The 16,423-nt window shown below is 42.3% G+C and overlaps 1 protein-coding gene across 1 annotated transcript in view; it reads left to right on the top strand.

Moving 5' to 3' along the window:
- The window catches only part of LOC131685414 (cryptochrome-1-like), a 37,146-nt gene that overhangs the window by 13,696 nt on the left and 7,027 nt on the right, over positions 1-16,423 (top strand). The window contains exon 3 of the mRNA XM_058969108.1: positions 7,513-7,756. Within this exon, the coding sequence (XP_058825091.1) occupies positions 7,513-7,756 (244 nt within the window). The remainder of the gene's footprint in view (positions 1-7,512; positions 7,757-16,423) is intronic.

The following is a 16,423-nucleotide window of genomic DNA, read 5'->3' as shown; positions in this document are numbered from 1 at the left end:
ACTAAATAGTGATAATACATATAGTTGAGGATAATTAAGTTGTCTAAACCGTTATAACTTTCGATTCCGTCAATGAAATATTTCCAAACTTGCAGGGGATATACTTGATTACTATATCTTTTGAATGCCATATACTAAATAAGTAGACAAATATTTTTTTGTTCATAGAGATTGGACCAAACCCGTGGGTGTTTGCTGGTAGCCTTATGAAACGTATCATAAAACTTCAAATCGCCATATCTCTCGAATCCCTCGATGAATCATTTTGAAATTCACTGAGAAGATGCTTGGATACTGTATCTGTCGAATACCGTATGCCAAATTTATGGTCATTTTTTTTAGTTAATAACGGTTTTAGGAACACCGTGTACCAGATTTATTTCCCCAATGCACACACGGAAGGTTCTGTTACTGGGAAATTCCTGGACAAAGCGGCCCATATTCCCTCTTATTACACTGATGCAATTGCTGCAGTACACCCTCTCGCCAGACCGTATTGCAGGCCTTGGCGAGGTTGAGGATCGCGATATCGAACGACCCAAGATGGATACCTGAGCCGAGTCCTTTTCTGAACGCAAACTGACGGAAGTCAAGGCAGTTTTCCTCCTCCAGAAACGTCACAAGGCGTCATTTTACTAGTCTCTCCATCGTTTTAGCTGTACAGCTAATCAGGTTTATGGGTCGGAAGTCGCTGGGCTCCTTTCTTCCGCTACTTTTTTGTGAATAGGAATGATCAGCGCCTCGCTCCAAGTATCTTCCCAGACTATGTTCAAGCATTTTAGTAAGGCTCTTTTCGCCCTTGGTAGGAGGTGTTGGGTAGCCCACTTCGTCGGTGTTTACCCAATTTTTCTCCTTAGGGTGAAATATAGCATAGCACTTCGTCGGGTCCAGCCGATTTCCCGCGTGCCGCGATTAGTGCAGTGGTGAGTACCATTCCAGAAAATGGTTGATTGTACGGCGCACTACAGGCGAGTCCGAAGCTCGTTGGGTTTGCTTCTATGCCGGCTTTTCGACTCCTATAGGATGTCGGTTGAGATTAGTCGGGTGATAGCTCCTGAAAATATGTTCCGATTTGGTTTGCTACTTCAGTAGGGTCCATAGCAATCGTTCCATAGTCATTAAGGGAAAATCCGGTCTGTCGGCGTTTGCCGCTAATTGCGTTGACCCTTCTCCACAGTTCCTGGGTGGAGAAAGTTGGATTATTGCCATCGAGCAACTCTCGCCAGCTTGCTCTCAATAAATCTTTCGAACAAATCGGCTCTCAATACAACCTCTCGAACAAATGAGGATGAGAAACTTGCTCGTAATAGTATGTTACTGTTCCTAAACCAGTGTGTTTCAAACCCATAGGCTTTATCAGTAGGGTTCGTCATCCCTCAGAAGTGAAAAATCCAAGTTGTTTATTGTTTTGTGATGTGATCGTATTGTGTTTTCCTTTTCCATTTCCCTATTTTTTCTTTCATCCCGTTTCCATTCGAATCAGGGAAAAAATGGGACGACCTGGCAAGGCTAAATTCTCCAAACAACATGAGGAACGTTCCCATTGACCCAATTTATTTTGAGTCCTGATTCCAGATAAGTTCTGCGTTTTGATGAGCAACGGAGCACAGGCAAATGGTATTGCTTGCGATGTTTTCTTTACGATTTGATCACTGTTCTACAGAGGAGCTGTAGAAGCATTATCCCGAAAAACGATTCTATTGAAATTTTTATAAATAATTCGAAATGCGATGCTTTTGCATTATGCGAAACATGGCTTACTTCAGAAATACATCAAAACTTTCACGATTTTAATATTATTCGCTTGAATCGAGAATACTTTTACGGAGGAGTACTTTTGGGTATCAAAAATTTCTATTCTTCCAATCGTTTCGATGTCCCCTCGACATCAGGAATTGAAGTTGTATCAAATTGAAGTTAAATGCAAATCCATTTGCATTGCTTCCACCACATTTCCTCTAGAGCCGCAGTTGGTCACCGACGGATTTGCGATGTTGCGGAACTCATCCCAGGACCGAGAGCTTTTAACTACCACGGTACGGCATAGCTACATGATGATAATCGATCTACCTCACTCCTCGGGCAACATCAATATAACCGTTTTGAATACGGGTAAAATGACACAGATTCCTGCTCTCTCAGCGCGACGGTATGCTTTAGACTTGTCCCTCTGCTCGACATTGCTCTTGTTATATTTCTTTTGAAGATAATCTTTGATCCCCTGATAATGGATCAGGGCCACAGAACACAATTAATTTTTTCGCATCACCTTAGGCGAAAAATTGATATCTCTTCCGACCAATATTTCGTGTGAGGTCATATGAATAATTGATTGTATTCGATGGCCCTGAACCGTTAGCAATAGTAACTACGGTTGGCAGATGGTTGCTACAACGATATCCAGCAAAATCAAGTCCACACAAAAGCTTCATCTGGAGGAAAAATACGGGTTCTTCGCTGAATTGATTCTCGATACCGCGATTCAAGCTCAGACTAAACTCGTTCCAGACGCGAACTCTAGCAGACGGTATCCCAACCCAAAGAGGTGAGACAAATAGTGCTCAGCCGTATACCGCAGCGTAGAAGACCTTCAGCTTACCCGCTAACTATCGACTGTATGCAGCGTTAGAAACATGAAAGAAGAGTTTGGCGAAAGTCAAGAAACGTAGTTACTGGCGCCGATTCGTTGATGGATTAATGAGAGAAACATCTATGAGCAATTTATGGGGCGCGGCCTGGCGTATGCGATAAGCTAACCGGATAGACAGAATCGAATTCAATTTGTTGAAGAATCTACCTGAATCTGATAAAAGGCGTTAGTTGATTTTATTCAACAAGTTCCTTGAGAATAACATTGTCCTTTATAAGTTGAGGCAAATTAAGGTCATCATAATCTTAAAACTGGAAAACAAACCTCCGATCACAACTCGTATCGGCCGTTGTCCTGCATCATGAAGTTGATCGAGAAAATGATCCCATTCTTGTTTATTAACCCTCCGGATGTCGCGCTTATGGCCCACTGAACGAGTAGCCGCTGGTGCTCTAAGACGATTTCGCTAGATTTTCAGAGCAGCGTGAACTCAGTGCACTAGCGCGCTTGCCGGAAGGTTAAAGGGATTTTTGACTCAAACGTTCTGTCGGATAAGCTGCATCAGCATGGTCTTCTATCAATTTGAAATAACTTTTTGCTAAACCTCTTATCTGAAAAGCACATTTCAGCATTTTTCATATCGTAATTTGTCGACATCACGATACTCCTACTCCTAATCAACAATTTTTACGTGAATGTCATTGACGAATGTCTTGTAAATTCTGGCACGCTAAGGCAGCTTACACGACGACGATGTAGTCTCCATTATAGGTCCCAAAGCTGTCGATTTGCAAGGACCATTGCAAAATACCTTAGACAATTTGTCTGCTTCGGCCCTCCGGTATCGAATTTCCACGGAAAAAAGAGCTAGTCATATTTTCAAGGAAGCGTTTACGAGTGCAACTACAGCATCAATTAATGGGTCAAAGTATTGCTGAGGTTTTGACATTCAAATATCTCGGAATATGGTTTGATTTTAAAAATGACACATTACAAAATCGTCTGGAGGGATTCCATGCTAGTTGAAGGACTCAAGGGAGGAATTTCCTGCTAATTCAGGAAGGCCGTCTGAGTCCGCAATCGATTTCGTTAATCTCTTGTTGTTCTGAAGCAGCGAGCTAATATTTTTTCTCCTTATCATCATTGTCCAATTGTAAGTAGAGGTTTGCCCACTACTCGGGTTCTTGTTTGCCCGGCGTACCCTTCTTTTCAGGGCGGCCTAGGTGCTTCTACAGAATTTCGGATTTTCGTTTCACAAGAAAAAAAGTGTAAACAAACAAATAAATTAATAGATTTACCGACTTTTATTCCACCAAATCTCCTCTGCTGCACTCTGTCAATGAAGTTGATTAGCTGCTTCTGACGATGGCGGGAAGGCGGGCGGTTTCTTCCGACCGGCCGGGAACACAACGGCCGCGTTCTCCTGCTGGTGTCGTTGGCTGCTCCGGCAGCGGTCCTTGGCTTTTAGCTAGGGAGGTGAGCTTGGCTCCTTTGTTGGAACCTCCCTAGCGACGTTGGCGACGAATCGCCGGATCGTCTACTCGCCGTCTACCGATCCCGGAAGTTACCGCAGTAAACTTTCCAGGGGGAACCTTTGTCCGCCCTGCTTCGTTCTCCTTGGCAATTAACTGTGGAGGAGAGCTTGGCTCGTTCGACTGATCCTCCACAGTGAGAACGGCACTGGTGTCACTTGGGTCCTTTTTATTTAGCCGGGGAAGCGAGTAGCTCCTTAGCGATTAGCTTCCCGTCTCGGCGACCCTATACCAGGACTTTTTCGTATGCCCGGACCACACACCGATACACTGACGGATTTTACTTGCCGTCACACGCGCGCACTGAACTTTTATTACGGTGGCGGGAAACTGTCCCGAAAAAAAGGAATAAATCTGGAACGTCTGTTCCTGGCTGTGGTCCGTCACTTTCTGGCTTTTTCACGATGGCCGCCTTTTCACTCCACTAAAACAAACACCATCACCACAAAACCGCACCGCCGCATAACTGTCATCTCCTTTGCAGCATAAACAGCAACCAATATAACAGCAAGAGGAGCGCGGTAACCTACCTAAGCCCTATGTTAGTTATTGACAAATGTTTAACAAAAATTATCTAACCTAGCTGCCCGAACAAAACCGTTCACAAACGCGTAAATGAACAAAATTTACAAGAAAAAGTGAACGGTACCGAACAGCGGTGAGCATAATTACACATGTAAACAAATATACTCTACGGAGTGTATACCCAATAAATGGTATATTTCCACCCAGTGCTAAATTGTTACCCTGACGGGTTACACAATGTCCACCCTCTTCTCCTCTGTCTCTGATACGGATCCCTACCGCGTCTTTGTGTCGGAGCTTACCATTCAAACTCGTATCGTATGACCTTCTCCGGAAGTTCTTTGTCCAACTACGCGCTCCTTGATAAAGTTGGTTTACTTGTTCGCCTTTTCGTGCCACGAAACATGGGCTGCACTAAATGTTAGCAATTACACAATGAAGCCACTCGATGCAGCAATAAGAACCGATATGGTAAGTGCGAAAGGAATCATGGGTAGGGGAGACTGAGGAGACTTGATCCCCTTTTTTATTTTTCAATACTACTCCGTGGAATGATACAAAAACTATGTATTTTTTGTAGTTTTATATTGTTTCTAGGGTTGACTGATAATCATAAAAAAATTACATGGAAATATTATACTGGACATGAGCTATGAGCATTTTTGGAAAACAACAAAAAACTGGAAAATTCTTTGATTAGTGGAGACTCGATCCATAATTTGGGGACACTTGATTATTTTTTGAAAACGTGTTTAAAAGAGCATGTAGGGTAGTAAGCCTATTTTTACCCTTTTTCTATTATCATCCTACCCATCTGAAGCCTTTGGTTAGAGCAGCTTCTGCCATCTTTGCTCAACGCATTGGCTCAAATGGTGTTGCGATAATTGGGGTACTCGATTAGAGTTTTTGCTGCGCTCAAACAGAAGATATTCACCATTCTCAAGACAATTTTGTTATTATATTGGCTCTTAATAAGAGGCGAATGACCTTAAGGCTAAAACCTCTATAATCGAAATAAAAAATGGCTCCTAATAACAAAGCAAAGAAGCTGAAATAATAAAATTAATAATGAAATAATGTGGTATTCTCCCTAATAGGACAAAAATAGGTACCTAACCCCATTCAATGTTATAAATGTATTGTGGTATTGATTAAATTGTTGTGATTACATATTACTATTTTTGTTACTACATATTACGCATCTCTCACAAGATTTTTTAACGAATTCCCCAAATCTCTGTGCAATGTCGTTATTATGGTTGAGGAACGTCAAATGTGGGATGCATGGTTGCTACGTATACTGTAGTAAACAATTACAGTTATGTTTCTGTACGATGAAGCGTTCATTTTTGACAGTATTCTTTGTTATTTTATGGCAACAATGACTTCAATTGTTCTGGTGTGAATTTGGTTATTTTCAGTGGTGTGTATGAAGCATGGCGAAGGGGATCAAATCTCCACAAATTTGAAGGGATCAAGTGAACCCATAGCATCTATTTCAGCAAATTTAGGCACAAGTGTAGCTGAACAAAAAAATCAGCTCAATCATAACGTATTCATATAATTGACATTCTCCAGTAATTCTGTATGCAAAAATCAATTATACAATTTATCAATTGTATAAAAGTTTGAAAATTTAGAAAATAAATCTTCTTCAGTTCTTCCGAGATTTTTTTCTTTGAATCGGTAAAAATTCAGTAACACATGTCCAATTTATTTTTTTTCTGTTAAAGAAACATATGTTTAGATAAAACTGCGCAACTTTCTAGTATATTCGATTAATGTATTCTGATCCGCCTTTGAGTTACAATGATGGGATCAAGTCTCCCCGGGGATCAAGTCTCCTCAGTCTCCCCTATGATTCTTACAGTTGAAATGCTGAAAATTGTCTTGTATGTGGGGATCGTTCACTAGAGCGCTCGATTGACCCGCGTACAGATAATTACGCTCCCTTGGCTCAAGAAGAGTCCCACTCGGACGATCTCCGTGAGGGTATATTTTTTATTGTCTTTAGAAAACATCCAACTTTTTATGTTCCTAATACATCAATAGCCCTTATTCTGAGTTAGTTGTTTACGCCACTTTGACAGCAAAACACCCCGTAATGAATGTCGCCCGAATATTGAACAAACGCCCGACTCATTAGACTAAAGGATGATTTCGTCTTACTGGTCGGATGGCTTAAACAACAATTATCAAAATGAAGATTGTCAACATATTACGAACAAGTAAATATTGGCCACCATTATAGAATATAACAAGTAGGACAGAAGAAGAAAGCGCTAACCCTCATCCATGATTCTTTGTAAAGCCCAAAAGGTTTCTCTTGATGGACCACCAAATCTAACAGTTTGAAACAGTGCTCCTTAAAAGCCAAAGCCAAATAGTCCCTAGTCGTAGAAGTTTGAGATCAAACAAGGTGTTCCCAGCGGTTCCTGACCCAACAGAAAGCCCAATTGTTTCGACATTTCGGCCAGAGCTTCAACCTTGTTGGACTGATGAAATTTGTTCACATAGTGATTTAAAATCACGAAAATAAAAATAAATTTTAAAAGAAATCTCAAATAGTAGACTTGGTTATCGTAGCCTAAAACATTTCTGATTCCTTTACAAGTCCGTATCCGTACTGTGAAAATATGTTTGAAGCAGCTGATTGGCAGCGATCGTGTCCATCGATGGCTAATTCATCGAACAAGATCACGGAGTTGTTCACTGTTCCGCCGTGGAACTACTGTTTCAAATTGTAGCCAAGAGCCAAACAATCAACTAAAGTTTGAGAACTTGACTCAATAAAACATTGCTATTTGTCGACACATATTTACATGTAGCTAATCTAACACAATTTTACTTTCTTCCTCTTCACAGTGGGCATGACCAATCAGCAAAATTTGACCAATAAATCTGGAGAAACGGCGGTAGGCACCGGTGGCATGAAACAACAACAGCAACGACAACAAAAACATACTGTTCACTGGTTCCGGAAAGGTCTTCGATTGCACGATAATCCTGCCCTGCGCGAAGGTCTCAAGGATGCCACAACGTTTCGGTGTGTGTTCATCATCGACCCGTGGTTTGCCGGCAGTTCCAACGTAGGCATTAACAAGTGGAGGTAGGGTTTAATATTACATAAATAAATCGCTTAAAAAGTTATCACTCGTAAAACGCGGCCAGGTTGAACCATCAGTATAAAATCCGATTAAAAATAAATAAATCGTACCCAGGACCAGTACTGCGAAATTTCAAAATCAGTTACCTATTTCTGCTTGTATTCACCGAAACCAACATTCAGATTCGCCACCTCCCTCATTCATTAACTTTCCACCTGACTAAAATTTCATGCAGAATCGAATGCTTGAATGAAGAATAAATATAAATTCCTTCACCAACCAAAGCATTCATTTGTTACTATGTGGACGGTTTGATGGCAGAAGTTGGCATCTTCTACATTTTCGAGTATAAGTGAACTGCGTAATCTACATCTGTTGCACTTTTGATTAATAATCTTTCTCAGAGCTAGCGTAGAAACTAAATTCAGTTTGCTTCTGAAACCGAACATGTCCGAGCTTGAATGCGTCGGGAGAACAAATGACGAGAGAAACGAACCAAAAAATTCATTCATCGCAGCGGGCATGAATTGAATTTCGTTTCCTTTCACGTTCACGCAGGGATGTCAATTTTTTAAGCTGGATCATCTGTAAATCGTGATGTTCAAGATTAAAAGTTAACAAAAACTACTTTGTAAGAGTCGAATACATTTGTTCCGGTTTTTATACTGAAGGTTTTTCCTTTCTAAGAGTCGGAAAGTTCAAGTCTGATTTTTATGCTTGAAGTTTATATCCGGTTTTTACATTCTAATATATTTGAAGTAGGTTTTACGAAGTATATTCTGTCCGTACGACTTTTATTTTCGGTCGCTCAAATTTAAGAACCATTGCGATTCGCTTGATCTCGTTCAATTTTTAGACCTCTCTCGCATTCTAAATTCTACAACAAATTTTAAAAAGCGATCAAAGTTCAAATGTAACAGACTTGACTTGTCGGAAAACAGCGTCAATTCCTGACCTATGTGAATTACGATGATCCATATTACGTTGAGTCTAATCACATAACGAGTAGCATATAATTTGTCTTGTAGCAATTCTTTATATTTCCACGCGCCCCCGTCTGGTAGTTGCAACGATGAAGGTGTGAAAAGAAAAGAGTGGCGAGGAGTGGCATCACCTTCCGTGCTACTTATCACTTCCATTAAGTACTATTTCGAAGCACTCCTCGTAGGTTAATAGCCGGTGCACGACGAAAGGAAATAACACGGTCTGGCTGGTTATATACTAAAATTGCCTTCGAGGCACATCAGGTCACGTGTTGGACAATGTGAACCACGCTGTTGCAGTAAATACATTGTAGATTCTTTCTCTGTTCGGGTAGTCGGTTCCGATCTATGTTGTTGTTGGTTGTTAGAAGCTATTTGACTAGTACCAAGGGAATGCAAATTTCGACGTGTTATAGTGTTTGTTTATCCTTGTTTCTGAGACGAAACAATTCTGCAGCTGACTGAGATGTTTAATAGGAACTGGGTATTCTTATAATACATCAAATATGAATTCTGGCGAAAATTAATTTCCAAATACAATGTAAAGGATGCTGCGATTCAAACTTTAAACTAGTTTTTCTCGAAAGCAAATAATTGTCACTTAGTCCAGTCTGGCTTAACACCGACTAATTATGTTTCGAAAGTATTGTTTGATACGCATTTCGAAACCTTTGTTGTGGGAACATGTTAATTATGAAGCTGCTGTCGTAATAATCTCAAAGTTGTTCAATTTTTTTTAATTAATACTGTAATGAAAAATTATACACAAACCCGATTTTATCAGCTAACGATTTTTTCAGCCTCACATGAAAATCCGACGGCCTTTAGGAGACAAACCTAGTCAAATTTGTGTAAATCCTTTCTTGAGCATGCTTTTATTATCTTAGAGATGCAAAATATGCAGCAATAAAAACATTATTTTTAAATTTCTTGTAAAAGAAATGCATAGAATTCGTTCAAACTTTTAAGATCTTAAAATACCAAAAAAAAACTAAACATCTTAAATATACCAATCGACTCAGCTCGATGATTTGGGACAATGTCTGGGACTGGGTGTTTTTATGGTAATGTTTTAAAAGTTTCAAAAGCCTGGCATGTAGTGTGTTGGTACTGTATAGGACTCAGGACTCACTTTCGTGCCTAGCCACTAAAAGCACTGTTTGCTCTTACGGAATTACAAGTTGCTATATTTCTCGTTATTGAAGAACAATTTTGATAAAAACTATTTTTTCTCCATTAAGAATAAAATTGTTTAAATCCTTCTTTGCATGTGAAGAGCACAAAACCTATAACTAATTTAATTGTGAAATTTGCGTTTCGACTTCGTTTCATCAGAATCCGACACTAGCTTAGTGACAGCACCAAGCTAGTGCCGGATTGACGTTTGCGAAACATCATCTTGACTAGGGGTTTGCTCAGGAACACAAATTAAGTCTCGGTTTTTGGAACTAGCGTCAATCCGGCACTAGCTTAGTCCTGACAGTAAGATAATATCGGATTCTGATGATACGAAGTCGAAACGCAAATTCCATAGTTAACATAGTTATAAGTTTTGTGCTCTTCGCGCACGAAGATGGTTTGAAACAATTTGCTCCTTAATGGAGAAAAAATAGTTTTTACCAAAATTGTTCTCCACAAAAGAGAAATATTCCACAACTAATTTACACCAAGGTATTATTTCGTAGGGAAGAGGGGTTCGTTGAGCTTTCGCCGTATCTCTTTCTTGTGCTCTATTTCGGAGCCTCACTGGGTTCATGAAATAGCTCGACCTTTGAACTTTGATTTAACTCTCAACTCTTCTCTTGCTTTTTGTCTTCATATATTACGTCGCCATTTAGCTATCGTCCCATCTATTCTGATAGTCTTCGGCTCACCCTACTCCGACTGAGAGTTCCCCGACGGAGGAATTTATCCCGACATGGATACCCGCTTTTTCCAGCCATTTAACTCCAAGCTTTATCGAGATCTCGAATATTAGCCGGTGGTGATTTCCCTGGCAGCTGAATTTCTGTCGGTAGCGATGTCTGTTTCGTGAGCAAATCAACTCTCATGTTTGTCACGATATAGTCGGATATAGTCCATGAATCTATCCTACTGTAAATCCCCCGGCGGTAAATTTCTCCGGATACCGATGTTCGTTTCCGTGTGCCGCTTCGTCTCAGTCAATAAGCCAGCCAGTAGGTGTTGAGATCTGTTCAGCGTTTTCGGGTGGAGCGTAGCTTCCAGTCCATTGGCGCCCCAAAGACCAACTGCTAGCTATTCAACGCGATCTACTCTCTCTAATCCCCGGCGGTTGATCTAGCCTACTTACAAGCTACCCAGTAGTGTGTCGTGATCGGTCCGGCGATTCCGGTGAAGCGCGACGTCCGGTTCACTGGCGCCCCGACGACTTCGCGTACTTCTCAACTGGTCCCCGGCGGTGTACCTAATATACACCACGGGAGAGTTTTTGGCGGCAAAATTTCTTGAGAAAACCGATTTGTGGTAACACAGTGACTCTCTAGCCGACGGCACTACTTTGTTGGTCCCTTCGCCACTTTCTCCACAGCTTGGAAAGTATACCCGCAGCCACCCTGTTGATAACGTCCCAGGTATTCTTGTCGTGACACATCTCTTCTACGATATTGTCAACTGTCACACCAGGCATACCCCTACGAACTTCTTCGAACTTAGGGCATTCGAAGACCACCTGTTCCGCTGTCTCTTGCACGTTCACACACTCCGGGCAAAGGGGTGACGAAGCATGTCCAAAACGATGCAAGTACTTCCGGAAGCATCCGTGCCCGGACAAAAATGGCACCAGAACGACGTCATTTGCAAAACCGACGATCTCGAATCCTCTGGGCAGTTCCAGCGTAGAGCGTTGGGCCGAGTATGGAACCCTGGGGTACTCCCGCTGTGACCCTAATCGACCTATTTCCCATGTTCGTCTCATAGACTAGTACTCGGTTCTGAAAGTAACTCAACCTTGCACAAATTGTCCGGGACCTGTGCAGTGCTACGGCGTTAGTCACCCAGCTGGCGCTGTTGAACGCGTTCTTCACGTCGATCGTAACTACCGTGAAGCAGCGATTACCCCTTATTCTTCGCATCAATGTTTTCTCCTCGCTCGTGATGACTGTGCTGATGGCGTCCACCAACGAGAGCGTAATTCGTCAGCCTGTTGAAGATACCCTTTCCAGAAGTTTACCAAGATTATCCACCAGATATATAAGCCAATACGGTGCTAGATTCCTTGGTTTTGGCAGAAACATCAGCTTCTGGATCTTCCATTTATCCGGGTAGTAGCCTTCGTCCAGGCATTTCTGTAAAACTATCCTGAATATGTCGGGAAACGTCCGAATCGCAGTCTTCAATGCCACGTTGGACTTCCCGGGAGCTTTCTTCGCTTTCAGCCCTTTCACCACTATAAGGACGAGTGTTGTTGGAGACTCGATTGTCACCAGCATTCCACCGTCTACATCAACGTACGATGTAGGCGTCCATGCGGTTGGATCGTGTTTCGAGAAAAGACCCTCCACGATAATCTTCATTTTGTCAGCGTACATTTCGACTGGCGTCGATGGACCCTTCATCCTGACCAACACGACAGGCTAAGCGTGGCAGGTAGACGTACTAAGTACTATCTCACGTTTAAAAGCGGCTCTTGCCGCGCGGAATTTTGCCTTACACTCTTCTCTCGCAGTCGCCTCAGATCTTGCTTTCTGAACGCGTCTTCTGACTTTTAGGCAAGCAGCACGGAGGATACTGAGCCTTTCGTTCCACCAATACGCTGGGCGCCGGCAGTTCCTCTGCTCCATTTTCCTCGGCATTGTTACGTCACATGCCCTCGCTAATGTTTCCGACAGCTCATCGGCGTTGGAGCGAGGCTATCAGCACGAAGTGTTTCCACAAAAAGGTCCTTATCGAACTATTTTATTTGCCACTTCCGCTCGCCAGTCATCACTTTCCGCGCTACAATGCAATTCCGTCGATCAATGGTGTAGTGAATTGCCTGGTGGTCGTTATTTGTGGACTGCTCACTAACTCGCCAATTCATGTTATCCATCAGCGATGCACTGCAGAATGTCACGTCGATGATGGATTCTTGGCCGTCTTTACAGAATGTGCTAGCGGAACCTTCGTTGCACAGCATTACATCCCGCTTCGCCAGGGCTTCCAAAAAGGTGTAACCTCTTGCGTGGATCAGCCTGCTACCACATTACACGGCCCAAGCGTCAAAATCTCCTCCTATAACAACCAGGGTTCGCCCGACAAACGAGTCGGTTAGTGCGTCCAGCATCCGATAGTACTGCTCTGGTGTCTACCGTGATGGAGCATAACAGCTACAAACGAATACGCTGTTGATCCTGGCGATCACGAAGTCTTCGTGTGTGCTATCCACCACCTCTTGGACAGGGAAACCGCCCTTCACTTGGGTTGGCAGCATCCCTGCATTATCCACCATCCAGTTACCGTTATCGGGAAGACTGTCACAACAGTTGCTGTGCAATGTCGCAGTGATTGAGATTCATGTAGTCGTCATGTAGTCCTTTCTGTCCTCCTTTATGCAGAGCAAGCACTTCGGTTGCTTGGTGCAGTCTCTAGCAATTTGTCGCTTCTCCCCACATTTTCCACACAGATGAGATCTGTCCAGGCCTCTACACTTTCTTGCCTGATTGCCTGAACCCAGACACCTGAAACACCTCTCAGCTTGTTTAGTAGCTCTAGGGATCAATCGTAACGAGTAAAACGACTATATGACTTTGATCTTACTAATCGACATAAGCTGGTTGGTTGCGACTGGCGATAAGCGTATCGCTGCTATCTGTATGCCACTATACGCCTTCCTCCACTTGATTGACATCTGCTCTTTCTCCAGGTTATATTGCTCTATTAGCCCGCTCCTCACATCGTCTCCCGTTGCCATCTCGTCCAGTTTACTGCACTCGACCACTGCTTTGTTCAGGAAAAAGCTATCACGTTCGCTTCTCCTCCCATCGTTTCAGCTACGAGTTCTCGATAGGTCGAGCTCTTGATCAATGGTACCTTCTTCAGCTCGAACAGCATCTCACCTGGAGTTCTTACTACGATCTCTCCCTGCTCCTTCAGCTTGGAATCCTCTCTCACCCTTTTGAAGATCACAGCATACGTTACGCCGTCGTTTGCTTTGACGACTAGAGCGTCTCCCTTATACCTCTCCTGGCGCGACCGAAGATCTTTATTCTTCTTTTCCTTCCGTTTTTTCCTCCTCTCTTCTACGGTTTCTACGGTTCGCCATTCATTTTCCGTTAGTCGGCTGATTCGCTGTCTTCCACCGACCGTCTTGGGTTTCTTCGGTTCCTCCTCCTCTCCTGGTGTTTCCCTTACTTCTGCTTTCGCTATCTCCGTGGTCTTCAGTGCCTTTTCGGTGTTTTCAGCTCTCTCCAGTAAGGCCATCTGTTCGCATTCGGTTACTACCACGGCCCTAACTTCGCTGGGCTAGGACGGTTTGTCGCCGCTCATGCTCGATATGGCCTCTCTGGGAAGCTCTCGCTGCTGCTACTGTTGCGGTTGCATTTGCTGTTGCACTTGATCGTTTTTCTGTGTCGGCGACTTCGCAGCCCACCTTTGGTGAGCGGGTTCACCACGCTTGCTTCGTTAGAATTTTTTTTGTTGTTTTTATCTTCTTCCATGCATTTATCCCATGCATTTATCCCATGGTTACCTTTGCACGCAGTGAGGTCGCATGCGAGGATTGACGCGGTCCTTCATGGGATACCGCGTTCGGAGCCGGATCGGTGCTGGTCAGGATCGTTCAACTATGCTTACTTCCCCGACTAAAGCGTCGGGTTTCGAACGTACTTAGAGAACTACCAAAGTTTTAACAGGACGGGGATAGTCATTCGTCGTTTCGGGGAAGTGTCCCCCATCCTTACTATGGTGGTGGAATGGCGTGGCTGTCGGGCCGTGGATCAATTTCGATGAAATCCTAATTCATGGCCGTGTTCCATCGCCAGTATGCCGTAATTAGGATCTTACTGGTATCGATTCTAATGTGTCGGTTGGGCTAGGATGCTTTTATTTCTAAGATCTTTGGTCTTTGATAGGATCTTAACAGAAGCGGCACAGGCTTGCTTCGTCGGAGTTGCTATCGGAGTTACGGGCTTTTCTGGTAGTTTAACAGTGGCCAATGCTGCTCATACCGCACCATATCCTAGTAAGACTCCTCAACTCGCAGTAGGTACGGGGGAAAAGGGTTTGTTAAGCCCCGGAACTTCTGTACCTGCGTGTGTGTATGGATGGATGTTAATAAAAAGGCCTCACAATTTTCTCAGCGATGATAGAAGCGATTGATTCAAGCGTAGTCTTAAATGAAAACGACAATATTACCATTAACGGGTATTGAATTTCAATCCGATCTGACTTCGGTCCTGACAATACGGGTTGAAGAGTGCGAAATTATCCGCACGGAAAAAATCCATTCATAAGTTAATGAAAAAAGAGTACGACTCGATGAACTGAACGATTTACGAAAACCGTGATCAAGTTCTTGAAATTATGAATAATAAAACTATTGTGCTTGGTTGAGTTACTGTGGTAGTTCCCTAAACGTGTTTCGTTTTTATTATGATTCTTGTCCATATTTTGGGAATACTCAGCCGACATTTAAACGATGTTCATGATTTCAAGAGCTTACTCGCGATTAATAGTCGGATTTTTCTGTCAGAATAGCGTGATTTATGTTCATGATTTCGAGATCATAGTCAAGATTTTTGAAATTTTAATGACGAATAATGTGATTCATGTTTATGATTTCAGGGTTTTAGTCACGATTTGCGTAATTTCGATTCACGTTATCGCGATATTTTAGCCACGAGTAGAATGATTTATGTTCATGATTTCGGGATCTTAACCACGATTTTTTATATTTTTGTCAAAAGTAGTGTGATTTATGTTGATGATTTCAGTATCCTGCTCACAATCTTTGTAATTTACATGCACGCTATCGTGATATTTATTTTAGAGCTTACTTTCGAATTTGACACGTGGAGTGATGTGATGCATGCTCACGATATCAGCAGTTTTATCATGAAATTCTTAATTTTTCTTCACCTTATCGCGTTATGTTATTTTTTGGTTATTATCGAATTTTTTACTTGGAGTAACGTGAAAATACTAACTGGATCATAAAAGTGTGACTAATTCGAGGTATCCTGTTCCGTGAACTATATCACGAACACGATTTGTTACTCTGTAATTTTGGTACCAAGCTCAGTTTCCGTTTTCTGTCCAGACATCACACTGAACCTTATAAAATGAATATCGATGTTCGATGTCCTAATAGTTTTCTTATATCTGCTCGTACCTACTACTGGTCGCTAACAGTTGGACATTTCATGAAATAGTGCATGGAACATGGAACAAAAATGATTCCGCGGACAAATTTTGTGAAACAGTTCTCGTGAAAATTTCATGACCATGTTACATAAAATTGAAAATGATTAGAGACGTATGCTAAATAACACAAGAACGCAAGATAGACCCTAAAACATGTACGAGGAATTATGAACCACTTCACTGGTCCATGAATAATATTCCATTGTTTTGTGATTTTTTACGAGCACAAATGCTCTGTTGTGACTATTTTACTAGGGCACCATTAACCAGCTCACGAATACATGAATAATATTTTATGATTTCGTGAACTGGTTCTCGAACACGAAT

Source organism: Topomyia yanbarensis, chromosome 2, assembly GCF_030247195.1.
Source record: "Topomyia yanbarensis strain Yona2022 chromosome 2, ASM3024719v1, whole genome shotgun sequence".
NCBI lineage: Eukaryota > Metazoa > Arthropoda > Insecta > Diptera > Culicidae > Topomyia > Topomyia yanbarensis.
Note: the sequence above shows the minus strand (reverse complement) of the source record. Positions and strands in the feature narration are given on the sequence as shown.